The sequence below is a fragment of the Oryctolagus cuniculus genome, chromosome 9, assembly GCF_964237555.1.
Source record: "Oryctolagus cuniculus chromosome 9, mOryCun1.1, whole genome shotgun sequence".
Classification (NCBI taxonomy): domain Eukaryota; kingdom Metazoa; phylum Chordata; class Mammalia; order Lagomorpha; family Leporidae; genus Oryctolagus; species Oryctolagus cuniculus.
The window spans coordinates 1,162,363-1,189,331 of record NC_091440.1 but is presented as its reverse complement, the minus strand read 5'-3'; the positions used below and the strand labels follow the sequence as shown (position 1 = coordinate 1,189,331).

The 26,969-nt window shown below is 54.3% G+C and overlaps 1 protein-coding gene across 4 annotated transcripts in view; it reads right to left on the bottom strand.

The window, feature by feature from the left end:
- TUBGCP3 (tubulin gamma complex component 3) overlaps positions 1–19,560 on the bottom strand; it is an 85,044-nt gene extending 65,484 nt beyond the window's left edge. For 2 of the 4 annotated variants that reach the window (XR_007917722.2, XM_051841682.2), the window contains exons 1-3: positions 19,324–19,559; positions 7,726–7,833; positions 2,202–2,269 (exon numbers count right to left, since the gene is read on the bottom strand). Coding sequence is in view for 3 of the 4 variants with exons in the window: in XM_051841682.2 (XP_051697642.2) it covers positions 2,202–2,269; positions 7,726–7,833; positions 19,324–19,399 (252 nt within the window). In the remaining variant the exon portion in view is untranslated. Of the gene's footprint in view, positions 1–2,201; positions 2,270–7,725; positions 7,834–19,323 lie in introns of all 4 variants that reach the window. The other 2 variants (XM_051841681.2, XM_051841683.2) reach the window with 2 other exon arrangements.
- Between the last annotated feature and the right edge of the window lie 7,409 nt (positions 19,561–26,969).

The window sequence follows — 26,969 nt, the reverse complement described above, 5'->3', positions numbered from 1 at the left end:
GTACTGCGCAGCAACAGGCCAACAAGTCCCACCTCGCACACCTGAGATTCCAGCTCTTTTTAGAAACATGAACAAGGGGATGAAAATGAGCCACGTTCCAAAAAGGAACAAAACTGTGCACCAAAAAGTTAGCAAATGACATTGTTTAAAGGAGGAAGCAACACTGTTTTAATACAAAAAGAGCTGGTATTAACCATCCAGTATCAGTGTGCTGCAGGCACGGGCACAGGTGTAGACAGGAACAGGGGAACAGGTGTAGACAGGAACAGGGAACAACACAGGACAGGGGCAGCCGGCAGCTCCAGCAGCACCAGCAGACGGGGCCACCGCCCTAGACCTCAAGGCAAAGGTGAAGGTGAACTCCCTGCAGCCCGGGAGGGCGCCTGCCTGCAGGACACGCAGGCACTGATCAGCCAAACCGTCACTCGCGACAGGCTCCACCGCCCGGCCTCCGCTCCCCTTTCCCGGCCAGTCCCAGCTGCTTCCTGCAAGGCAAGGGGACAGGGACACATCCCAGAGCAGCAGGGAAAACAGGGAGAGAACAGACCTGGTGAGGCAAACAGAAGAGCCTCACAACTCTCACCGGCACTGGCGCTCAGCCTGCCCTGGACCACTCATGACCCCGCTACCCGGACTCTGAAAGGACCCCAGTGCAGACATTCCACTTCCAAATGTGAAGACACCACGGGACCACAAAGACTCCAGAACAGCTGTCTCCTGAAGCAGCTACTTAACCAGCACCAGCAAACAGCTGGCTCCACCCAGGGGCCCCCACGGCCTCCACACAGCCCTGGCCCCCGCACTGCGCTTGGCCACATCTCACTGGCCCCGCCACACTTCCTCAGCCCTCTCTGTCAGCTACACATCCGGGCCCCGCCCAGGACCACCACATCTCCACTCCTCACCTGGACCCCTCCCCAGAGGCGAAAACATTAACAGTAAGCACTAAGCTGCACGTTCAGCTCCCCCGCAAGGCATGCAGGGCAGTGGGCAGCCCGCAGGACGGCAGGACGAACACCACCAGCAAGCCTCGCACTTCTGAGGAATACACATTTCAGCCAAGCAATGAGAGCTATGGTCTGTACCTATTTTCTAGACTTTGATTAATTACTGGTGTTACACCATTACTGCCTAGTGCTTCCTTTCATATCCAGCCACAAAATGAAAAATCAAGTGAGTTCTGGGTGGGCCCTAAGAAGTTGGCCACTATTTCAAACAAAGATTCGGAATTCCAAACATGACATCACGGTTTGAAACAATGTGTCCAGAAATCAATGCACAAAAAAAGGACTTCTCCTGACTCCATAACTTCTATCATAGATGGAAAAGCATACTTATATAACAGAATTCAAATGGATGAGACTGAATTAAGAAATCAAAATGGCCAGCAAATAAACATAAGTTTCCTTCTTTAAGGCAGTGGTGGGGAACGGCCAGCCCCAAACCATTGAGGCCCGTGAAACCACCGGGTCTGGCCTGCCAAGACAACCTCAAGCAGACTCGCAATTTAGTAAGCTAGAGCAGGCTGAGGCGCAAGCTGCTAACTGTGCGGCCTGCAGATGGCGCTGTAGGTGTCCACAGCCCCTTGGCAAGAGCAGCTTCCCCAGCCCCGCTTTCAGGGCACAGTACATGAACAGGCTCAAAACACAGGCTTTGCTGGGCAAAGCATTAAACCCCTCTAGATCCACTGTCTCTGCAGAAGAAAGCTGGATGAATCCAGGTCCCTCGCGGCCAGAAACCACAATTCACAGAGCAACAGACAGGCTCACAAAGGCTTGTGTAAAACATCAGGGGCACAAATCCCCTGATGTGCTTTCAAGTACCAACATCGATCACAAGATGTTTAAGATCACTGTGGTTAGCTCCCCCCTACAGCAGGACAAATTAGGACCCCACACACAGGAAAGCGCATCAGCAGGATAAGCTTGATGAGCTGCTGTTAACACGTGAGCACTCCACCTGGCAGTCACTCGGGTGTCTGGGACACACGCTCACACCTGCCTGGGGATGTTCCCAACGGAACCTCACTCATCCAAAGCTTACTTCTAATAATAGCCCTAAAAAAGCAAACACTCGCTACAACTAAAAGCCACTACGAATTTCAGAGTATGTTAATATGACACCCCCCCCACACACACACACGTTCAAATATGCCCATTGTACTAACTAGTGGAATTTCTTTCAGAATGCTTGCATTATACCTGGGAATGAAGTTTTCTGTGGAGTTCCGAAAATAACGCAGCATCTGCTTCCCTTCTTTGTCGAATAACTGACAAGTTAGAAAAGAAAGAAGCACGTTATTCGCAAACCGAGATCCATTTTACACCATTTCTGCTACAGTGACCAACTCCCAAGAGCTGAAAAAACCATGAGCTCAAGTGTGAAAAGAACTATCCAATGTGTAACTTTTAGCTACGCAAGAATTTGGACAACCCACTTAACTTCTCTGGCATCTGTAAATCTGGAAAATATTGGGCTGAAATCGAGGAGTTTATGTAAAAATTAGACATAGTAATGCAAACAACGGGATGATCAGATTCTACTTCTAAAGATAAATGAACAGGGAAGGCAAATGATCGCTAATCAACAGTCGTCACCTGGAGAGACTGAAAGTGAAAACGTCTGGAATCCTAAATGCAAAGGACGATAAAGTGTAACAATATGGTTCACGTGACTCTAAAACTACACATTCTAGACATTTTTGTGAAGATATGCAGCAGAGTGCAGCCTGGTTTTAATATAAAATGCTGCAGAATTACTGTTTCAAAATAAAGATCATGCGGTAGTTGTTGGATCTAGTGAGTAAGACACAGCTTGGGGTACCCACATCCCATACGACAGCACCTGAGTCAGCACCCGGCTCTAATTCCCACCTCAGCTTCCTACAAATGCACACTTCGGGAAGCAGCAGGTAACAGCTCAGATAACTGGGTCCCCATTACCACACAAGACACTTGCATTGGGTTCCCAGCTCTCGGCTTTGGCCTGGCCCAGCCCTGGCTGTGACAGGCACGTGACCAGTGAACGGGCAGAGAGGAGCACGCTCTCTCTAAGTAAATGCATAAAAATACAAGAACAAAAAACAGCTGATTACTTTCCACATCATGCCCCACGTCTCTGGATGTTGCAGCCACACTCGGCGCAGGCTGGTCCTGCTCCTCAGAGGGGAGAAGACACCAATCCTACCTGGTCCCCTGCGGGAAGAGAGCCCGCTGCCCACACTGACAGCATCCCACACACCCTGCTGGGCAAGGTGCTTCCCAAGTTACTCAGGCCAGCGCCATGCACAGCAGCCTGAACTGCCACCAGCTGCGACGCTGGCTCCCACGTCAGCCTGAGTCCCAGCTGCTGTTTCTGACCCAGTTCCTTGGTGAAAGCAGCCAAAGACGCCGAAGTGCTGGGGCCCCTGACCATGGCGGAGGGCTGAGGGAAGCTCCCGGCTCCCGGCTCCCGGCTCCCGCCTGACCCAGCCCTGGCTGTGGTGGCCACTTAGCCTGAACCAGCAGATGGAAGGTTTCAATCTTTCAATCACCTCCCCACCACTCTCACAAATAAATCTTAAAAAAATAAATAAAAGCTAACATAACTTCTATATTCTCTTAAAAAAAAAATTTGTTTGTTTCAGAGATAGTTACGGATAGAGAGAGGGAGAGACAGTGAGAGACGTGATCCATCTGCTGGTTCACTCTGTAAACGGCCGCTTTGGCCAGAGCTGGGCCAATCCAAAGCTAGGAGCTAGGAGCATCTTCCAGGTGTCTCACATGGAGGCAGGGGCCCAAGTACCTGAGCCATCTTCCACTGCATCCCCAAGCCATTAGCAGGGAACTGGATCACAAGTGGAGCATCCGGAACTCAAACCAGCAGCCATATGGGACGCTGGCACTGTAGGCAGAGGCTTAGCCTACTACACCACAGTGCCGGCACCCAATTTCCATATTCTCAATCAACTTTCGTGTTTTCCCTTTTTGAGTAGTCTGAATCTATTAAAATTTCATTGAACTATCACATCAAATTTCTATTCCTCGTACAAAGACTGACCACACAGCCAACACTTTTCATATTCACCAACAAGAAAGGACCCTAGACTCACGCACTTGCTGTCTGAAAGACATGCCAGAACCCACAATCCTAATCCTAACTGTGCTTGCAATTCTTCTATGCAGAGTGCAAAGCTGCCTTTGGAATGGATCATACAAGCGGCATAGCAGGTTAAGTTGCCACGTATGACTCCAGCAGCCTGCATGAGCACCTGCTCAAATACTACAGCTCCACTTCCGGTCCAGCTCCCTGCTCATGTGCCTGGGAGCGCAGCACCTGCATGAGCACCTGCTCAAATACTACAGCTCCACTTCCGGTCCAGCTCCCTGCTCATGTGCCTGGGAACGCAGCCAGCACCTGCATGAGCACCTGTTCAAATACTACAGCTCCACTTCCGGTCCAGCTCCCTGCTCATGTGCCTGGGAGCGCAGCACCTGCATGAGCACCTGTTCAAATACTACAGCTCCACTTCCGATCCAGCTCCCTGCTCATGTGCCTGGGAATGCAGCAGCAGACTCCTTGGGTCCCCAGACAGAGTTCCAGGCTCTTGGCTTCGGCCTGATCCAGCCTTGGCTGTTGCAGGTGTTTGGGGAGTGAACCAGTGGATGGAAGATTGCTCGCTCTCTGTCTCTCCTCCTATCTGCAACATTTTTCAAATAAATTCTTTTTAAAAATGTATCATATAAAGTACATCCAACAAAACTAATACAATTAAAATATAATATGATTTACTTTCATTAAACAGTATATAAATATAGTCCAAATAAATACAACCATCAAAGGCCGCCATCTTGAGCACAGGGGTTATATAGCGAGCCGCCTGTAATGCCAGCCTCCATACGGGTGCTAGTTTGAGGCCCAGCCACTCCACTTCCAACCCAGCTCCCTAACGCATGTGGGAAAGCAGCAGAAGGTCCTGGCTCCTGGCTTCAGCCTGACCCAGCCCTGGCCATTGCAGCTATTTAGGGAGTGAACTAGCAGATGGAAGATATCTCTCTCCCACACACTCTGACTTGCAATATATGTATTTTTTTATTTACTTTGACAGGCAGAGTTAGACAGTGAGAGTGAGAGTGAGAGTGAGTGAGAGAGAGAGAGAGAGAGAGAGAGAAAGGTCTTCCTTCTGTTGGTTCACCCCCCCCCCCCAAGTGGCTGCTACGGCCAGCGCTGCGCCAATCAGAAGCCAGGAGCCAGGTGCTTCCTCCTGGTCTCCCATGGGGTGCAGGGCCCAAGCACTTGGGCCATCCTCCACTGCACTCCCGGGCCACAGCAGAGAGCTGGACTGGAAGAGGAGCAACTGGGACAGAATCCGGTGCCCCAACTGGGACTAGAACCTGGGGTGCTGGTGCCGCAGGCAGAAGATTAGCCTAGTGAGCTGCAGCACCGGCCCAAAAAATATATATTTTTAAAAAGAAATAAAAATCTTCACATTAAGAAAGCAATGAGACTGACACTAACTCATAAATATAATAATCATAGAAAAATAAGATGGTAAATAACAAATGAGAATAAAAATGAGCACAGAATATTTACAAATAAGTAATGGTCTATCTATTAAATGTTAAGCAAAGCAAAACAAAATCTTTAGTCACATTGTACTCTACCAGCCAGTGTGCAAAGATAAGGAATCGGTCTTACAGGTCTGTCACACGTGGCCGCTTGTGCTGTTTCTCCAGAAAGCATGCCAGTGTTTTACACTTGAAGTCAGCCATGTAAAATGGAAAGCTAACTTCTCTGCACTGCCCCAGATGGCAGGGCTACAGCAACAACTCAACCTAGTTTCAAATGCTAAGAATCCACAAACCTTACAGACCACAGGACCCATCCCCACAAGACGACCACAGGACTTAGGGGTGGTGCTCAGCAGGAGCAGCCCAGACCCAGCATCCACACACAAGACGCTCTGACCTCAAACCCACACACCCAGGAAACACAACACATGGCACCCTCACGCTGTTCTCTAAAGGGAGGCACCCGGACATCTAGAAGCTCCACGGCAGCCTGCTGCCACACAGATGTGAGGCCATGGGGGCACATCCATGAAGGAGACAGCCTGCCCACACGGCACCTGACAGCTGGGGTTCTCAGCGTTATCTGAAATGTAAGAGGGGTTAGGGGTCAAGAGCAGAGCTCACTGTTCATGTCATGTTGTTTCACTGACATAAAAGAAATAATTCTTAACAGGTTAAGAGCAGCTAAAATACTCCGTCTTTATTCCTCTGCCTCTCTTGGGAAGGGGGTCTGGGGGATACATTCCAAGGCTCTCAGGAGACACCTGAAACCAAGCACAGTATTAAACCCTGGGTTTTCTCACTTAGAGGAAGCACTTCACCGTTTCTCTGGAAACATCCAAGTCACCAGCAACACTACTCTTGCACTCTGGGGCCACTCTCAAGAAAGGTAAGGGTTCTATGAACACAAACACTGCGATACGCAAACAGCAGGTCTGGTAGCTGCGATGGCTACTAAGGGATTATTGGGTGGGTAGCACACACAGCATGGACACGCTGAGTGAAGCGGGCAGAGCTGGGCAGCCTGGAATTCCATCGCACTTCTCAGAACAGTGTATAATGATGTGGCTAGACCACGGCTGACCAAGACAATGAAACCACAGTAAGTGGGGACTGCCCTACACACAGTGAGTAACGCTTATCAGGTGGACCGTTTCAGACTTAACATTGCTCATCATGCTCTAAACAGGACAAGGCCACTACAGTCAGATCCAATTACTCCCAGGCCATAGCCTCCTCTACTACCAGCTCACCCACCATCCGCTTGGTGACACAGCTCTGAACGGGACAACCGTACACACCACAGCCAAATGCAGTTCACAGGGCAACAGCTGGGGGTGGGACACTGCCATGAAGAAAGGGTTTCCTCGGGGGTATCACTGCAGTTTGCCAAAGCGCTGAGAAACAAGGCCGAGGGAACCCGCTGGGACGGTTTCAAGGGGCCCCTCAGGAAAACCTGCTGGCCGTCACAGCAGGCACCTTCACTCAGCCTACAAGCTCCAACTGGAGCATGGCTGACACGGCCCAGAAACCATGAGGGGAGAAGCGGCCACCAGAGGAAAAGGACCACTCAGCGGGACCAGTGCGACCCCACGCCAGGCTGCCTGCTGCTCACAGCCACGCCTCCCCACACACAGAGGTGAGGAGCCCTACCTCACACAGCCGGTTAACCCTGCCACGCCCCAGCCAAGCATAAATGAACGGCTCTCTCCCTCAGGCACCTCAGAAACGCTCGCCTAGGCTCCAAAGCACCGCAGGCATGGAGGTGACGACGCCAGAGCTGTTTACCGCCAGGACGGTGTCCTGTGCTGCCTGTTCAAAAGCTGCGAATCATAAAGAAGTACTGCCACCCAGAAAACTATACCGCACACATCACATTGTCTAACGATATCTAAGACAAACCTCAACCACTGTGTTCCGGCAGTGTTCATTCTAAAACAGAACTACATTGTCTTGATTTGCACAATACTTGAAATCACAATCACGAGGCCTCCAAAAAGTCAGTGGAAAGTGGGATGAAAAGATCAGTTTATCCTGGTGCTGAGGATTCTCAAGTCCCTGACGGCTTTCTTCACAACACTGGTTTTCCATGAACTTTGTATCAAGACCCCTCGTACATTCTCAACCTTTGACAAGCTTCAGAAACCAACACGCAACAGTTAGGAAAAATACATACGTTCTTTCTTGATTTTTTCAGCTACGAGAAATTCATCTCTCTCAACAGTTGGAGCGAAGTTGCTGCCAATAACTCGCACGGCAAACTGGAACTGCTGGGCCACATCAGCTGGAAGGCAAACAGAGGCCGTGAATCACCACCGAGCAGGCTGAGCGCTGGCCACCTGGTGACCGGTGGAGCATCCGCTGTCCCACAGTCTCAGCTGGAAGCACAGAAAAGCTGCCAGGAATCAAAATAAAAATAAACAAATGAATGAAACGAGGATTGCATAAAGTAAGAGAACAGACCAGACAGGACTCCCAGAAGACAGAAAACAAGCTGGACTGATGATCGCGAAAGGAGCCTGCCAAGTCCAGCCCAGACATGCGGCACGAGGGTCAGCTGGACAGCAGAGCCTCTGAGAACTCCAATCCGGAACAGTCACACAGACCCAGATCAGCACACTCCACTGCAACAACTCAATCCTGGAAAAAACCCGTCAACTCTCCAGACACTGAACCATGGACAGGAGGTATAGGCCTGGAATGAAACTAGGGAACAAGGGACCTGCGGTGTCTTCCCTCGCTTTTGTGTTTTTTTCCACGATATTTTGTCAACTTGTTTGCCTCCTCTACACCCCCAGACCACAGATGCACAAAGACAATAGTCCAAGCCAGGCCCACTCTCCAGCCAGAGAGGAAGGGTCTGCTGCACCCCCCGCCATACAGCTTCTTTCCCATGCCCCAGCAACCTACAGACCCTCCTATTCCACAGGGAAAAAAGTAACAAACACCACCCAGCAATCCCAAGGCACCATCAGCATAAGTGCACAGCAACACTGACAGGCTAGCAACTCCCACATTTTAGCCTGAACACAGCCAAGTGTGTTGGAAGCCAGGGTGAGGGCAGGACCAAGGGAGCGGGAGCTGTGAAAAGGGCCCTTTAAATCTACACGATGTCTAAACAACCCACCTGAAACACAATGATGACGGTAGCTTAAAAATAAGAGAATGAAACAAAGATACGCCCTGCAGGCAATTTAAAATGACTGTGGATGGGGCATATCCACATCACACAATGCACACTTCAGACGAAGGAAAGTTAGCAAGGGCGCAGAAGGGCATTAACAAATGATAAAAGGGCCAACTAACCAAGAAGACACAACAATTTTAAATATGTACACACCTAAAGCACACCTCTGAGATCCCTGAAGCAACTAAGAGAACTGAAAGGAAAACACCTGTGCACAACGATGGCCGGGGCTTGCTCGGGGTGCAAGAGCAAGTGAAGACTACAGTAAGTAGCCCAACTAGCCCGGATGGACCCGGACCGGGCACCACCACCAGCCAACCAACCTGACTGACCCTGACCCAGCTGTGCACCCAACAAGAGAACACAAGTTCTACTCACATGCAAATGGAACACCCATCAGGACAGACCAAACCAACTTTACTGAATATGAAATACCTCAAACTACTCAAAAGAATGTTCTCTAGCACTAACAGCACTATGCTAGAAATGAATAACCGAAGAGCCGGCGCTGTGGCCTAGCAGGTAAAGCCACTGTCTGCAGTGCCTGCATCCCATGTAGGTGCTGGTTCAAGTCCCAGCTGCTCCACTTCCAATACAGCTCTCTGCCATGGCCTGGGAAAGCAGTGGAAGATGGCCCAAGTGCTTGGGCCCCTACACCCGCATGGGAGACCTCAAAGAAGCTCCTGGTTCCTGGCTTTGGATCGGCCCAGCTCTGGCCATTGCGGCATCTGGGGAGTGAACCAGCAGATGAAAGTTCTCTTCTCTTTCTGTAACTCTGCCTTTCAAATAAATAAATCTTTAAAAAAAAATTAAATGAACAACAAAACAATATCTGGAAAAAAAAAGCCTCAAAGGAAATAAGAAAATGATAATACAACATACCAGAACATGTGAAATCTGGCTCAAACAGTTCTTGGATAGAGAAGTTATGGCTGGAAATGCTTTCACTCAAAAGGAAGATAAATCTCACATTAAAAAAAAACACAGTTTATACTGTAAAATCTAGCAGAAGAAACTGGTGCCGGTGTTGAGGCAAAGTGGGTGAAGCCAAGACCTGCAATGCCAGCTCCAGCTCTCGTCCCAGCTGCTCCGCTTCCCAGGCAGCTCCCGACTAACGTGTGTGGGAAAGCAGAAGATGGCCCAAGTACCTGGGCCCCCCACCCACAGAGGAGACCCACAAGAAGCTCCTGGCTCCTGGCTTCAGCCTGGTTCGCCCCAGTTGTTGCGACCATCTGGAGTGAACCAGCAGATGGAAGAACCCTCTCTGTCTCTCCCTCTCGCTCTGTAACTTTCAAATAAATAACAAATCTTGAAGGAAAAAAAAAGAGAGAGAACTACATTCAAAGTACACATTAGGAAATAATAAAAATGAGAACAGAAATCAATGGAATTTAAAACAAAAATAAAAGGAAAAAAAATCAACAAAACCAAAAGCTAGGCTCTTAAAAAAAAGGAAAAAACGACTGATAAATCCCCACCAGACCGACAAGAACAAGGCAAGGCATAAACTCCGGAATGGAAGCGGGGATAGGACAGCAGCCTTGATCCTACGAAAGTTTAAAGACAGCAATGGCTAAATAACTGGTGTAGACAACCTCAGCTAAAGGCGGCAGATAAAACCCAGCACCCCACCCTGAACCGCGGCGCCGGCACAATAGCAGTTTCTTAAGGCTCTATTTTCAAGAATAAACCAAGTAAGCCGGCGCCGTGGCTCACTAGGCTAATCCTCTGCCTGCAGCGCTGGTACCCCGGTTTCTAGTCCTGTTCAGGGCGCCGGATTCTGTCCCGGTTGCCCCTCTTCCAGGCCAGCTCTCTGCTGTGGCCCGGGAGTGCAGTGGAGGATGGCCCAAGTGCTTGGGCCCTGCACCCGCATGGGAGACCAGGAAAAGCACCTGGCTCCTGGCTTCAGAGCGGAGCAGAGCGGTGCGCCGGCCACAGCACACCAACAGTAGTGGCCATTTGAGGGGTGAACCAATGGAAGAAGACCTTTCTCTCTTGTCTCTCTCACTCTAACTCTGCCTGTCAATAAATAAATAAATAAATAAATAAACCAAGCTGAAATACGGGAAAACAAGGTTTCTTTAATAAACTCAAAATTGAACCTCAACCTACACAGAGGCGAAGCAGACGAACTCACAGAGGTCACACCTAAGAGTAAAATCACAACCCTGTTAGGAAAAAGGGGAAAGAAGAAACTTCACGACTCTGGGTTTGGCAGAGGTCTTACACGAAGGCACCAAAATCATGACCAACTTTTCAAAAATGGACAAAGTGGACTTCCTCAAGATTAAGGATATTAAGAGAATGGAAATAACGAGGAAAAGGGATTTTTCAAAACCCACAACCAATAAAGGACTTAAATGTTAAGAACTCTCAATGGTCAGCAAGGGTGAGGGAAAAAAAATCTAAGAAAAACATAAGCAAAAGTTTAGGACAGAAAGTCAGTAGGAAGACAGACAGCTGGCAGGCAGAAAAACAAAACCACGTGACGAGACGCCGCAGGTTAGAGGAAGGAACACTGCGCACCTGCCAGCGAGGCTAAAACGCCATCAATACCCAGTGCAGGGGAGGAGGCCATGCACCCCAAGCTCCCCACCGGGCAGGTCAGCAGGCTGGGCGCCAGGGGAGCAGGCAAGGCAACCAGAACGCTCCCACTCTACAGACATCCAGCACCTGGAGCTCCGCCCTGTGCAAGGGAGCAGGCAGAGGGCACCCCAGCTCTCCACTCTGCTGGTGAGGACGTGAACCTGACACCTGCACCCTGAAGAAGAGTCCAGCAGCCTCTTTTAAGGTAAGCTTACATCTAGCACGTGCCTCACAGATCCCGCTTGCTGCTATTTACTCCTGGCTTCCGATGAGCGCAACGCCGGCCATTGCAGCCAACTGGGGAGTGAATCATCGGATGGAAGACCTCTCTCTCTCTGCCTTTCCTCTCTCTGTGTAACTCTAACTTTCAAATAAATAAATCTTTAAAAATTAAATTAAAAAATTTAAAGAATTAAAAAATTTTTTAAATTTAAATTTAAAAAAAAAGTCCTCAGCCTGAAGGATCACGGATTGTGGATCCAGATGAACTTTTAAATCTCACATCTAGACACATCGTAGCAAATTTTCAGAACATAAAGCTACCAGCTACAACTTCAAGGGAACAAGAATCAGATTACTAGGAAAGGCCTGGTCAGTAATGAAGGGATACCTTCAGGGAGGGCAGAGACAGCACCTGAGAGCAGAGCGCCCACAGGCCACACGACCGGGGGTGTGGCGCTCAGAGAGGGGCCTGGTGACTGCAGCACAGGGATCTGGCCTGGCTCCTTCCCAGGCCACGCTCACACAGCTGCACCACGAGCACAGCCCCTGCTCAGCGGCCTGGCACACTCCCACATCTTCCTGGGACCCACCCGTCACGGAGTCCGCCAACGCCTCCCTCACTAGCAGGCACACAGTCCAGGCACCACTGTGCCCAGTGTGTGTGCAGGAAACACCTGATGGATGCCTATACAGTGGGGAAAAGGGCAAAAGGAAATCATCTAAACACTGTTACCGGGGCAGAGGACCAGGGAGTGGTTTTTATTTTTTTCTTAGTTTTCCACACTTTGCATATCTTCTACACTTAGGACACATTAATCTTATAAACATGAGAAGTGTCCCTGAGAAGTTCTATTTCAGGTAATCAAACTACCCTTTTCTTACTCAAGTACATCATACAAACACATCTTCAGAGCTCCACACACTTTAGAATGTTTTCCTCTCAAGAACTACGAACTCCTCAACACAGAAATACTCCCGTGTTCCTTCCTCCCCGCGTCTTCCTCAGCACCTTCAGTGCACATCGTCCCACGCCCACTTCTTCATCCATGACCCAAACTCTACCCGCTCACCAACCCAATTTCTAGTCTGCTTGCTGATTACAGAACAGGAAAATCCACCTATTTATTAAAGCAAATCTTCGGGGCTGGCACTGTGGCACAGCAGGTTAAAGCCCTGGTCTGAAGCACCGGCATCCCATAAGGGAACCAGTTCAAGTCCCAGTTGTTCCACTTCCGATCCAGCTCTCTGCTGTGGCCTGGGAAAGCAGTGGAAGATGGCCTAAGTCCTTGGGCCCCTGCACCCGCGTGGGAGACCCAGAAGATGCTCCTGGCTCCCGGCTTCAGATTGGCACAGCTCCGGCCGTTGCAGCCATCTGGGGAGTGAACCTGTGAATGGAAGACCTCTCTCTCTCTCTCTACCTCTCTCTGTAACTCTTTCCAATAAATAAAATAAATCCTAAAAAATAAATAAATAAAGCAAATCTTTGTACCCTGCATTTCAAAGCTGGATGCACAGAATCCAGACAATCAAAGAAACGAGCAGTGACAAGGGTTCTTTTTCCAGGAACTGACATCAAAGGCTAACATGGGAAGTATCAGACAACCTCAACTACACACTCAATGCTCCCAAAATGCTGTTCTGTTTTTAAAGCACAACTACACTCAGTAATTCAAGCGAAAGTCCTCAGCAGGTACCACGTGCCAAACGCTACAAGCCTAAGAACTTAACACACAGGGGTTCAGCAGACAGAAGGATACAAAAGGTCACATAACCACACAAGATGACGAGACTGTGAGAAGAACTACAACACAAGCAAGCAGCCTACCGAGCGCTATCAACAGGGAAAATGCCACGACACGGGCTGGCCAGGGAAGGACTCGGGGAGGCAGCGGCCTCCAACCGGAATGGAGGCCGAGCAGCAGGTGGGAAGAACAGAACAGTGAGCCACAGGGCCCGTCAGCGTGCTGCTCCCCCAGGAGACCAACACCATGGGCTCCAAAACGGAACTCAGCCCAAAGTCACTCCTTCACAGTCCCAGACAGGGGCCGGCGCCACGGGGTAGTGGGTAAAGCCTCCACCTGTTGCACCAGCATCCCATAAGGGTGCTGGTTCAAGTCCTGGGTGCTCCTCTTCCAATCCAGCTCTCTGCCATGGCCTGGGAAAGCAGAAGATGGCCCAAATGCTTGGGCCCTGCACCCATGTGGGAGACCCAAAGGAAGCTCCTGGCTTCGGATCAGCTCAGCTCTGGCCGTTGCGGCCACTTGGAGAGTGAACCAATGGACAGAGGAAGACCTTTCTCTCTATAACTCTACCTCTCAAATAAATAAACGAATAACTAAATCTTAAAAAAAAAAAAAAAAAAAGTCCAAGACAACTGAGTCTGGGTATAAATCTTTGATGATCTGGCTTAATCCAGAACTAAAATTTAGAGGTTACCAGTGTTTGGTCACCAAGTACCAAAGGAGGGAATCATTCTCTCACCTCCTACCCGAGCTGGGTAGTCTTGGGGGCAGGGAAGAGGGCGTTCAGTGCCCTCGGGTACTCTCTAACCACACTGCCCAGGCGAGAACTGGCACCAGGGGCTGCGCAGACACTGACAGGCCCAGGGCAGGGCAGGGAGGGCAGAGGTGACACGGCCAGTATGCTCCACACCACGGAGCAGGGACCACGAATTCCAGATGACAGCGCTGAATCGGAGACCTGGGCTCCACCCCCCGCCTGCGACCTGTCAGCCGCAAGGCTCCGCGCCTCCGTTTCCTTGTCTACACGACGAGGCTGAGAGAATTACACCAACCCTGCTTGAGAATTAAGCACACTGCGGTGAGATCTGCATATTCTAAGTATGTCATAATGTTAGCTATTTTTATTATTAACCTGAAAATGTTCCTTAAAGACATATGTCTACCACAGCTCAATAAAGCAGCTGGATTTTACCCTTTAAGCAAGATCGTGTGTTCTCCATCCTGAAGACCACAGACAGGAACAAATTAGGTCTCCTCAACGGGTTTCCCAGGAAAGGCCTTTCTAGGGTAGAGGAGGAACGAGTGGGTTCCAAGCAGGACAAGAAACTCAGGGCTGCAGGTCTCCACTCCAAGTGAGGCGGCTCCAGAGGCGCCCAGCCTAAAGGCCCTCAAACACAAGCGCAGTGCAAGTGGCAGAGTGTGCCTGCCTGCAGATTCTACAAGTACCGGGGGGGGGGGGGGGGTCACACACATTGCTCCTGGGGGCCGAGATGCTGCCTTCCCGCCCTCACAACGGTCTGGCTCCCAGGTGCACACTCTGGCTTTTCTGAAGGACAGGAGGACGGTGGGGAGGGGGGGTGGTGAGCCGCAGGTGCTCCATCTGGGAGCAGAGCACCTACACCAGCAATCCTCGTCCCGCTCCTGGCAGAATAACTTTTCTTACATTTCAATGGTTCAGATGCCAAAGTCCAACTGAGACCTACACACGCAGAGCCCTAGAGATGGGCCCACAGCATTCACTTTGAGTTAAAAATGAAAAGGCATGAGGTAAGGTCAGAAACAAGTGTCCCGCCCTCAACTACCGCCTACCCCTGCCCCCATGCCCCAGGTGATCACGGGTGATTCCAACGTGCAGCTCAGCCGAAAGGCAACGCTCTACAACAAAATCAAGGGGCTGACGTGGTGGCACACTGGGCAAAGTCACCACCTGCGATGCCAGCATCCCGTATGGGCACCAGGTCCTGTCCTGGCTGCTCCACTTCCAATCCAGCTTCCTGCTAATACACCTGGGAAAGCAGCAGAAGACGGCCCATGTACCTGGGCACCTGCACCCACATGGGAGACCTAGAAGCTCCTGGCTTCATCCTGGCCCAGCCCTAGCCACTGGGGCCATTTGAGGAATGAACCAGCAGATGGAATATCTCTCTCTCTGTTAACTCTGCTTGCAAATAAACAAAATAAACCTTTTTTAAAAATAAAACAAAAACAAAAGAAAAACATTATATAAAAATTCTTATTTTTTTAAATCTCAGGGTCCCTTCACACTCATGAGTGAAGGCCCTCAAAATCTTGTTATATAGTGGAGGATGGCCCAGGTCCTTGGGTGCCTGCACCCAGGTGGGAGACCCGAGAGTAGCTCCTGGCTTCGGATCGGCGCAGCTCCGGCCGTTGCGGCCATCTGGAAAGTGAACCAGCGAATGCAAGAGCTCTCTCTCTGTAACTCTTTCAAATAAATAAATCTTAAAAAAATTTTTTTTAAATAAACATATATTTTATATTCACTCTGGTTAACTCACCAAATACCTGCAACAGCCAGGACTGAGTCAAGCTGAAGCCAGGAGCCAGGAATTCAATACCGATCTCCTAGGTGGGTGAGCAGGGACCCAAGAACTGGAGCCACCAACTGCTGCACCCCAGGGTGCAAGTTAGCAGGAAGCTGGAATCTGAGTGGAGCCAGGACTGAAACCCAGGCACTTTAAAACATGATGTGAGCATCTTAACAGTCCACCAGAATATACATTTTTTTCTTTTTCAAAATATACATTTTTTTGACAGGTAGAGTTATAGACAGTGAGAGAGAGACAGAGAGATCCGTTGGATCACTTCCCAAATGGCCACTACGGCCGGTGCTGTGCTGATCCAAAGGCAGGAGCCAGGTGCTTCCTCCTGGTCTCCCATGGGGTGCAGGGCCCAAGCACTTGGGCCATCCTCCACTGCCCTCCTGGGTTACAGCAGAGAGCTGGAAAAGGAGCAACCAGGACTAGAACCCGGTGCCCACATGGGATGCAGACGCCGCAGGTGGAGGATTAACCAATGAGTCACCACGGCACTGGCCCCCAAAATATACATTTTAATACACACTTTGCATATGCTGAATTTCCCAGGAATGCAGTTGTCATATGTCAAAGGAAGATCATACGTTATGTGGAGCTTCTCACCATTCTGGAAAACGCTGTAACCAAGAGCAATGCCAGGACAACCCTCGACTCATGTGTGTGTGAGCCGCACCCCCACTCCAGTGTCACGCACCACAGTCACCTCACCCGCAGGCTGAAGTGTTCATCTAATGGACTCTCCTTCATTCCTTCTTCACCTCCAGTCAGAAAGGAGTATGGAACAGTGAGGGGGGAAGCGTTGCCTCTGACAGAGCCACAAGGCCCTGACGATGAAACACCTGGCTCTCACCAGGAGTCCCTGAGATGCACGGGCGCGCGCTCCAGGGAGCAGCGGGGACGAAGACAGCCCTGCCCTACCAAGCCCGTGAGCAGGGCTCAAGGGGGAAGCAGTGGGAGTAGTGCTGACGGAACTTTATGACTGTCAAGCACACACATACCAAGGTGCTCTGCATCTGAAGGTGCCTGGAAGCAAACTACGGAATTTATCTGAGAAGCGCAGAGCTTAAGATGCGGCCTGGGATGCCCATCGCCCGTATCAAGAGTGCCCGGGTTCAAGTTCCCATCCTGCTTCTGACCCAGCTACCCGCTAATGCGCACCCTCGGAGGGCACAGGTGACGGCTCCAGTACTGGGGCCCTGGCGTCCACATGGGAGACCCAGATCGAATTTTGATGCTCCTGGCTTTGGTCTGGCCCAGCTTGAGCTGCCGTGGGCACGTGAGGAATGAACCAGGGGATGAAGATCTCGCTGTGTATCTCCCTCTCTGTCACTATGTCTTTCAAATAAATAAAACTTAAAAATTAAAACATAAAAATGCGATTCATATAAAATTCACATTAAAAATAACCAGTCCACTTTACCTTGATGTTGCAGCCTTAAAAAAGCAACGTGTCAGGAAAGCAGGAGACCAGTCATTTGTGCCGCCTGAATGTCCCTTACCCGAAATGCTGGGGCCAGCAGTCTTTTTGACTTTGGGGTGATTTTTTTTTGGGGGGGGGAGGTTTGGGATAATACATAGGATTTACCAGGTGAGCATCCCTAATCCGAAAGTCTGAAAAATGAAATTCCGATACTGCATGACACTAGAAACATTTCAGATTGCACAGCATCATAGATTTTAGATTTTTGCATGAGGGTTGCAAAACATGTAATTTATCATTACGAAATGAGTAACTAATGAACGCACCAGGCAGTTGTCAGATAAAATAACCACCAAGCGGAAAAGGCTTCAATACAAATGTAGTAAAGGCAGCAACTCCTGCTGCTCCTTTGCTCGCTGAGCCAGAACAAATAAAACACAATAAGCTACTAAACACAAGTTTTTCAGTAAGTAGTAGTAAAACTCAAATTAGTGCCATAAACATCTGGCAATCCTAGCACTTCAGAACACATCAAAGCGAATATCACCGTTAATCTATTTTATGACATGTCATTCAAAGGGAATCCCCTCCGGGTCCCACTGACAGCCATCTTAGTTTAGACCCAATGCTAAATCAAAGACAGAGGACAGCGATTTCTGCAGAGAGAAGCACTGCGGTCTCTGGCGGGAGTGGAACTTTTATATCAACGAGAAGGAGTCTCAATTTAAAAAAAAAAAAAGTTAAATGCTGGGGCTCAGGGCTTTGGTGCCGCAGCTAGCACACAGGGTAGGACGCTGCACCCCGGAGCAGACCGCCTGGGTTTCAGTCCCGATGCTGCTCCCAGCTACTGTGCGCTGGGAGGCAGGTGCTGGCTTAAGTTGCTGGGTTCGTGCCACCCACATGGGAGACCTGGGTTCCACCCCAGCTCCCGGGTGCCCCGGGGCTGGCACTGAGGTCAGCGGACGGGAGCACTCTCTCTCTCCAATAGTGTCTAATTTTCAAAATGCTTAACTGTCGGGAAACATTCTAGCTCACAACAAGTGACTTCCAAAATCTGATGATGACAACGGCAACGAAGGAAAAAAAACTCTGCCGGCACCGGCAGAACCAAACACTGCTGTCCCAGCGCCAGCCCAGGACCAGCACCGCGACCGAGGAACGAGGCAAGCTGACCGCGCTAACGACAGCTGCCCGGCCACCGGGAGGCAGGGGCCGGCCGGGCCGAACGCACACGCAGCGCCGGCGGCGGCCGACACGCACCGGGCAGCGCGCCCCGCACCGCACAGGCACCGGCCGGGAGGCGGCGGGTGCGGATCGGCTACCAAGCCCCGGGGCCCGGCCGAGACCAAACACCGCGGGTTCCTAAGCTGGAGGTCACCGTGACGGCGGGCCCGCAGAACTCGCCAGGGTGCAAGCCCCGGCGCTGCCCCTGCTGAGGAGCCCTGCCCTGCAGTGCGCGGGTCTCCCCTCGGTCTCGGACGGTGCCCGCGCCCACGACCGCGTCCTCCCCTCGGCCCGTCCCCGCGCCCCCCGCAGCCCGAGCGCGCCTCCGGCACAGCGCGGGGTCCCCGCACGCCAGCAGCCGACGCCGCGGCGGAGGGGTCCCCGACCCAGCGACACGCGCGGCACAGAGCGGGGCGGGAGCTGCCCACAGCCGTTCGCTTCCCCCAACACAAAGCGAGTCCTCGGCCGCCCCGGAACCCCGCGAGAAAGCAGCGACCCGACGCGCGCCGGGCGCCGGAGCCGGCCGTCCCGCGGGCCTGACTTCGGAGCCCGCAGCTCCCGCCCCGGGCCCCCAGGACGCGGGAGCCCCTCGGGCGCATGCCGCCCGCGCCCACGCAAGTGCCCCCCACGCGCGGGGACTCCACGCACGCCCAGCCCTCAACGCTCCCCGCTCGGAAAACATGGCCGGTGAGGGTGGCGAGCGCGCCCCGCACAACTCCGCCGCCACGCTTCCCCCGCCCGCCCGCCCGCCCGCCCGGGGCCCGCGAGGAGCTACTCGCCAGCACGCGGCGGCCCGGGCCCCGCCGCGCCCCGCCACACGCCCGGCCCGCCCCGCTACCTTCGCTCCGGCCCAGAATCCGGCAGCACAAGTTCTGCAGCAGAACGTTCGGCGACTTCTGGTCCGGTGTCGCCATCCTCGCCTCGGCGGGGACCCCGCCCGCCTGCGCCCGCGGCTCCCCGCTTTCCCACAGCCTACGGCGCAGGGACCGCCAGCCCCGGGGCCGCCATTTTACCGGAACGCGCGAAACAGAGCCGCTTCCCAAAATGCCTCGCTCTTCCGGGAACCGGCCGGCGTGCGTCGGCCTAACAGTTCCCCGCGCGCCTGCCACGTTTTCCCCCCGGCAATCACCCGCGGGCCACAAGAGTTCCGGGCAACAGAAGGGTCCGCCCCAAGGGCGTCGATTGATGGGGGGGTGTGTGCCTGTCTGAGTAGCAACAGCAACCCCTGTCGTCCGTAATTCGGCGTGTTCTTTTTTTTAAATGGCATTTGTTTGATTCACACTCTCGATGAAACAAACGTATTTACATCAGTGCAATGGCTTCGTGACTTTTTTAAAAAATTATTTATTTATTTGAAAGGCAGAGTTACATAGAGACAGATCTTCCATCCTCCGATTCACTCCTCAGATAGCTGCAACGCCCAGGGCTGGGCCAGGGGGAAGCCAGCAGCCAGCAGCGTCTTCCAGGTCTCCCACGTGGGTGCAGGGCCCAAGGACTTGGCATCATCTGCTGCTTTCTCAGGCCACAGCAGAGAGCTGGGTTGGAAGTGGAACAGCCAGGACTCGAACCCCCAGCTACATGGGATGCCAGCGTCGCAGGCAGTGGTTTTACCTGCTAAGCCATAGCGCCGGCCTGGATTTGTGACTTTTACCATTTGGTGTGTCGGTTATCACTCACTGGTCCCTAACCTCGTGCCTGCTCTGTGCCTGGCGATACGGACTCACCAACCTTAAACCCCCGCGTTTTCTCCTCCCTGAAGTCCGCTTCCGTCTCATGAAGGGCGAGAGAACAGCAAGGGACACAGAACAACCTCCGACCCTGCCAGGTGCCAGGGCAGGGGACGGAGGGAAGGAGGGGCTTCCAGGGTGAGGGGCAAGGGTTCTCCCAGGCGGAGGGTGGGGCTGAGGCTGCATGACCAGCACACACACACGGTACACAGTGGGCACACACAGTACACAGGGAGCACACACAGTGAGCACACACAGTACACAGGGAGCACACACAGTACACAGGGAGCACACACACAGTACACAGTGAGCACACACACGGAGCACACACAGTACACATGGAGCACACACACAGGGAGCACACACAGGGAGCACACACAGTACACAGGGAGCACACAGTACACAGCACACACACAGTACACAGTGAGCACACACAGTACACACGGAGCACACACAGTACACATGGAGCACACACAGGGAGCACACACAGTACACAGGGAGCACACACAGTGAGCACACACAGTACACACAGCACACAGTGAGCACACACAGTACACAGGGAGCACACACAGTACACAGGGAGCACACACAGTACACAGGAAGCACACACAGGGAGCACACACAGTACACAGGGAGCACACAGTACACAGCACACACACAGTACACAGGGAGCACACACACTGAGCACACACAGTACACAGGGAGCACACACAGTACACAGGGAGCACACACAGTACACAGCACATACACAGTACACAGTGAGCACACACACACTGAGCACACACAGTACACAGCACATACACAGTACACAGGGAGCACACACAGTACACAGGGAGCACACAGTACACAGTGAGCACACACAGTACACAGGGAGCACACACAGTACACAGTGAGCACACACAGTACACAGGGAGCACACACAGTACACAGGGAGCACGCACAGTACACAGGGAGCACACAGTACACAGTGAGCACACACAGTACACAGGGAGCACACAGTACACAGGGAGCACACACAGTACACAGTGAGCACACACAGTACACAGTGAGCACACACAGGGAGCACACACAGTACACAGGGAGCACGCACAGTACACACGGAACACACACAGTACACAGGGAGCACACACAGCACACACTGAGCACACACACACTGAACACACACAGTACACACTGAGCACACACAGGGAGCACACACACAGGCACAGGTCTCTCTTGGCTGAGGCCCACTTCCCAGCTCCGGGCTTCTGTTTAGATGATTGGCAGGAAGACAGCGACTGCGGGTGTGGGCCCGTGTCCCTGGTGTGACGCCAGGCCCTGCGTGGGAGTCGGGCCCGTGGGACGCTCTGGTCGCCCGTGTCCTTTCTCCCGTGAGTGGGCCGTCCTCACCCTGAGCTGGCCCAGGGTCAGGCAGCTTAAGCGCCATCTTTCTCGTCTGTCTGTCTGTCTGTCTGTCAGGGACGTGCTTGCCACGCCTGCCCTGCGATGGACCGCCGGACTGGAGCTCTGGTGGGCAGAGGACGTCAGGGCGCTGGCAGGCAGCAGGGGCCGCCGGGCTGGAGCTCTGGTGGGCAGAGGACGTCAGGGCGCTGTGTAGGTCAGCCAGGCCCGCCGGACTGGAGCTCTGGTCGGCAGAGGACGTCAGGGCGCGGTGTAGGTCAGCCAGGCCCGCCGGACTGGAGCTCTGGTCGGCAGAGGACATCAGGGCGCTGGCAGGCAGCAGGAGCCGCGTGAGGGGCCCCTCTCCTCTCTGTTTCCTTGTTCTGCGGGCTTGGGGCCGACTTCCAGGGTGGACAGTTGGCAGGGCCTTGCCCTCCGTCACCAGGAGCACGTGGGGCGCTCTGCTGCCCCCGCGTGGCCAGCGCGGGGAAGAGTCGCTCCCTCCCCCAGCAGGGGGCGCGCCTGCGCACTTCGGGGGGGGGGGCGGTCACGTGAGCGTCGCTCCCGGGTGCCCGGGCGAGGACAGAGCGGCTGCTGGGGTTGGCGACGGCACACAACGCAGCGACAGGGTTCTCGGGGCGCGCGCTCCTCCAGTCCCCTGTGCCATCGTGACTGGGCAGGAACCCCGCCCGCAGTCGCTCGACGCCCGGTCGGTGGCCTTCCTGAGGGCCGGCCAGTGCGGCTGGGCGCTGTCGTGCGTGGGAACTGCGCAGGCCCCTCCACCCTGGAGGACGCTGGGAGGAGGCTGCGCACCCCGACAACTCCGGCCAGGGCCCGCGACGGGGACCCCGCGACAGGGACTCTGCGACAGGGACCCCGCGACAGGGACCCCGCGACAGGACTCTGTGACAGGGACCCCGCAACAGGGACTCTGTGACAGGGACCCCGCGGCAGGGACTCTGCGACAGGGACTCTGTGACAGGGACCCCTCGACGGGGACTCTGCGACAGGGACTCTGTGACGGGGACCCCTCGACAGGGACCCCGCGACAGGGACTCTGTGACGGGGACCCCGCGACAGGGGCTCTGCGACAGGGACTCTGAGACAGGGACCCCGTGACAGAGACTCTGTGACAGGGACCCCGCGACAGGGACCCCGTGACAGGGACTCTGTGACAGGGACCCTGCGACAGGGACCCCGCGACAGGGACTCTGTGTGACTCCACGACGGGGACCCCGCGACAGGGACCCCGCGACGGGGACTCTGCGACAGGGACCCCGCGACAGGGACCCCGCGACAGGGACTCCGTGACAGGGACCCCGCAACAGGGACTCCGTGACAGGGACCCCGCGACAGGGACTCCGTGACAGGGACCCCGCGACAGGGACCCCGCGACGGGGACTCTGTGACAGGGACCCCGCGACAGGGACCCCGCGACGGGGACTCTGTGACAGGGACCCCGCGACGGGGACTCTGTGACAGGGACCCCGCGACGGGGACCCGGTGACAGGGACCCCGTGACAGGGACCCCGCGACGGGGACTCCGTGACAGGGACCCCGCGACGGGGACCCTGTGACAGGGACCCCGTGACGGGGACCCTGTGACAGGGACTCTGTGACGGGGACCCCGCGACAGGGACCCTGTGACAGGGACCCCGCGACAGGGACCCTGTGACAGGGACTCTGCAACGGGGACTCTGCGACAGGGACCCCGCGACAGGGACTCTGTGACAGGGACTGTGAGAAGGACCCCGCAGCAGGGACCTGACAGGGGCCGCAGCACCCGCGGGCTCAGCGGGCTGTGGGCGCTGCGGTCTGGTTTCAGAGCAGGACGCTCTGTGCCCCCACCGGGAGCCAGGCCGCGTCTGCCCAACGCCTGGCAGCCCGGGAGCCCCAGGGGCGGCCATGCGCCCCAAGCGACCACGTCCACACCTCCCAGTGGCCTCTGCAGCCACGTGGCCGAGGCTGTGGGTTTTGCGTGGGCTACAGCGCCGCCCCGAGGGCTCTGCCCACGCCGTCCGGGGCCTCATCCCACCTCCCACAGGCTGAGGAGGTCAGCCCTGTGCCGCCTGCTTTCCAGGGTGAGAACTGCACTCGAGTTCCAGACGGCCCCGAGCCCACAGACGGCCCCGAGCCCACAGCCGGGAAGCCTCGGGCCTCACGCGAAGGCGTTTCTGGGCGCTGCTTGTCCTTCAAAGGGCTGTAGCCCCGTGCTCCCAGGGCATTACGGGAGAGCTTCGGGGAGCAGTCCGGAGGGCAGCGGGCAGATGGGGCTCGGTCTTCCTGGCTGCAGCATGGGCTGAGACGCGGCCAGACTGTGCCCCGGCCTGGGAGTCCTCCCTCTCCCCGCGCAGCCGGCACTGCGCTCCGGCATGAACCTGAAGCGCGGGAAGGGCTGCATTGCTCATGGCTATAAATACACGTTATAAATGGCCTCGGCGGCAGCGTCTGCAGCTCCTCTCTGCACAGAGAAAGGCGCGTGCTCTCCGTCACCGTCACCCTCGCTGTGCCGCTCGGAACAAGTGGCGGGCCGGGCCGGACGGCACACGACCACGGTGTGTTCGCTTTGACGCTCGCGTGGGTGTGTGCCATTCCCAGGGGAGTCTGTCTAACGAGGCATGCCATCAACACCAGGATACTGCCCCAGGGTGTCTTACACACGAACACTTCACTGCACAGCTTGGATTTCTACACAACTTCTGGCCACGCCATGCACCATGTGCACATAAAATTGCCACGTGGACATTCCCAAGGCAAGGTCTGCATTCCAGAATCTCCCCCATGCAGACTAAGGCAGAGTTTAAAAGCAAGACTTGATCAGGTGCAGGCGCCAGCCTGAAAGCAAGGCCTGAGAGCTGGTGGCCGTTCCCTTCCCTTCCCGCGGCTGCTTTCTCTGCCGGACCCACAACCCGAGGGCCTCGTTCATTTCTTGTGCTTGTTGGGGCTGAAGCCAGGTCTCCCACACGGTCGCCAGGGAAGCGACTACTGGACCCCTCGGCACTGCCTCCCAGGCTGCACAGCAGCAGGAAGCTGGACGTGCAAGTGGCGCAGGATGGGAAGCCAAGCACACCGCGTGGGTGCAGGCATCCCGGCCGGCATCTTCCCTGCTGTGCCAAAGGCTGACTCCTACCTGGTTCTTCTAGAAACGCTTATTTACGTATTTTTCATCTACTTGAAGATGGAAAGACAGACACAGGCAGACAGAAAGAGAGAAATTTTCTAACTTCTGTCTTACTCCCCAAATGCTGGCAACAGTTCAACAGCCAGGGCTGGGCTAGGCAAAAGCCAGGAGCCTGGAACTCCATCCGGGTCTGCTAGCTGGGTGGCCCGGGCACAAGCCCTTAAGCCACCCTTTGCTGCCTCCCAAGACGGAGCAGCAGGAAGCAGGATCAGCAACAGAGCAGCTGGGGTTGAAGCGGCACTCCAACGCGGCACGCCGGCGTCGTGAGCGGTGGCTGAATCCACTGCCCCTCAGCACCTGTTCCACCACCCTTCCTGTTCCGCTAGGTCTTACTCTGTTTTCTTTAGTGTGTTGGCAGTATAGTTTTCTGTTTTCAATTCAAGCACTTTTGATTTTCCAAGGCTTTCTTTTTAAAAAATCAATTTTATTTTTTTTAATTTGAGAAGCAGAGTTGCAGGAAGAGGGAGAGATACAGAGAGGTCTCCCCTCCGTGGCTTCACTCCCCAAATGGCTGCAGCAGCTGGAGCTGGGCTGGTCCGAAGCCAGGGGCTTCTTCTGGTCTCCCACGTGGATGCAGGAGCCCAAGGACTTGGGATGTCAATGCCGCAGGCGGAGGCTTATCCTACCACACCACAGTGCCAACCCCTTATTTTCTATTTGAAAGGGAGGGAGGGAAGGGGGAGGGAGAGAGAGAGAGAGGTCTTTCCTTCGCTGGTTCACTCTCCGAATGTCCACAACAGCCAGGGCTGCATCAGGCTGACGCTGGGCACCTGGAGTTCTATTCAGGTCTCCCACGTGGCGCTGGGGACCCAAGTGCCTGAGCCTCTTCAGGAGTTCTTCGGTACCTCTGAGTTTGGGAAATATCTTCAAGCTATTCACTTAGGAGCTAATTTTTATACTGTTGGTACTATTACATATACACTTTAAAAAATAAACTTTTTCTGCTCCCAAAATTAATGTACCTTGAAACATTAGGAAACCACAAAAACACCTCAAGCATAAACACCAGGCATTCTTGTGCCCGCAGAACTGGCCACCGGCAGGCAGCGCTCTCACGCACCACTGCTGTGGTCTGGGTGGCCACCAAGGGACTTGGTCCTAGAGTGCCCACGCTGGGGGTCAGCATGAGCCTATGGGAGGCCTTGGGGTCACTGGGGCCTTCTCTTGAAAGGGACCCTGTTAGCACTTGAGAGGACTGTGTCACAGGCCTGCGCCCAGCCCCGCCCAGCCCTCTGCTTCCTGTTTCAAGGTGTGAGGCTCCCTCTTGCTCCTGCCATCTGTCACAGCCCCGGCCACAGCCAAGCGTGCTGTCTGGATTTCCTGCCTCCAGAGCCATGAGCCGAATACACCGCTCTCTCCAAAGCAGCCTCGGGTACTTGGTGACAAGGAGCGGAGTACCTCTCACACCCAGAGTTTCCCGCTGTGTGTACCTGCCACACCTGTCCTGCACATGACAGCACCTCCCCTCCCACTCAGTAACACACCACGTACTGCTCAGTGTCAGCCCACAGGCTCACGCCTGACCACTGGCTGCACACTCGTCCGTGCACGGAACACAGGGCGGCTTCTGTGGCTCACCTCCCGCCTCTGGCCAGTTGTTTCCAGTTCAGCGTGGCTCCATGCTGAAGGGATTCCGAAAGCACCCTCGGGCCCTCGTGCACGCGAGCTCAGGCGCCCATCTCCTGGGAGGGCGCCGAGGGTCAGCTCCACGGGTCTCCAGCATCTGCCGTCTTGCTGCTGCGGCGTCCTGCACGAGGCTGACCGCGCGGGGCGGGGAGGTGAGAGGGGCAGGGTTTGGCTCTGCCACCAGCCCCGAGTGACCACTGCACAGCCACGTGGGCAGCAGCGTGGCCGCCAGCAGGCGCCATGACAAGTGCTGCACTATGAACGCTGCGGGCACGGACCTCGTTGGTAACTCGGGCACCCATCTCGGATTGTGCTCACCTCCTTAGCGAGGAGAGGAGGTGAGGCCGTTGTCCTCCGGCGCCGGCGCTGCCTGCCCGGCCGAGCCCGGAGCCAGCGGCTGCCCTTGCCGAAGACGCCACTTTCCCAAAAGGAGCGCCGCCTTAAAGCCTCTTCTTAAATAACGACGGGCTATAAAAGGCACCGGCTCTTCTTATTTTAACAGCGTATTAATACTTGGGAGACAGAAAGTCGATGCCAGGCCGCGTGCAAGATAAATCCTCGCCGGGTGAC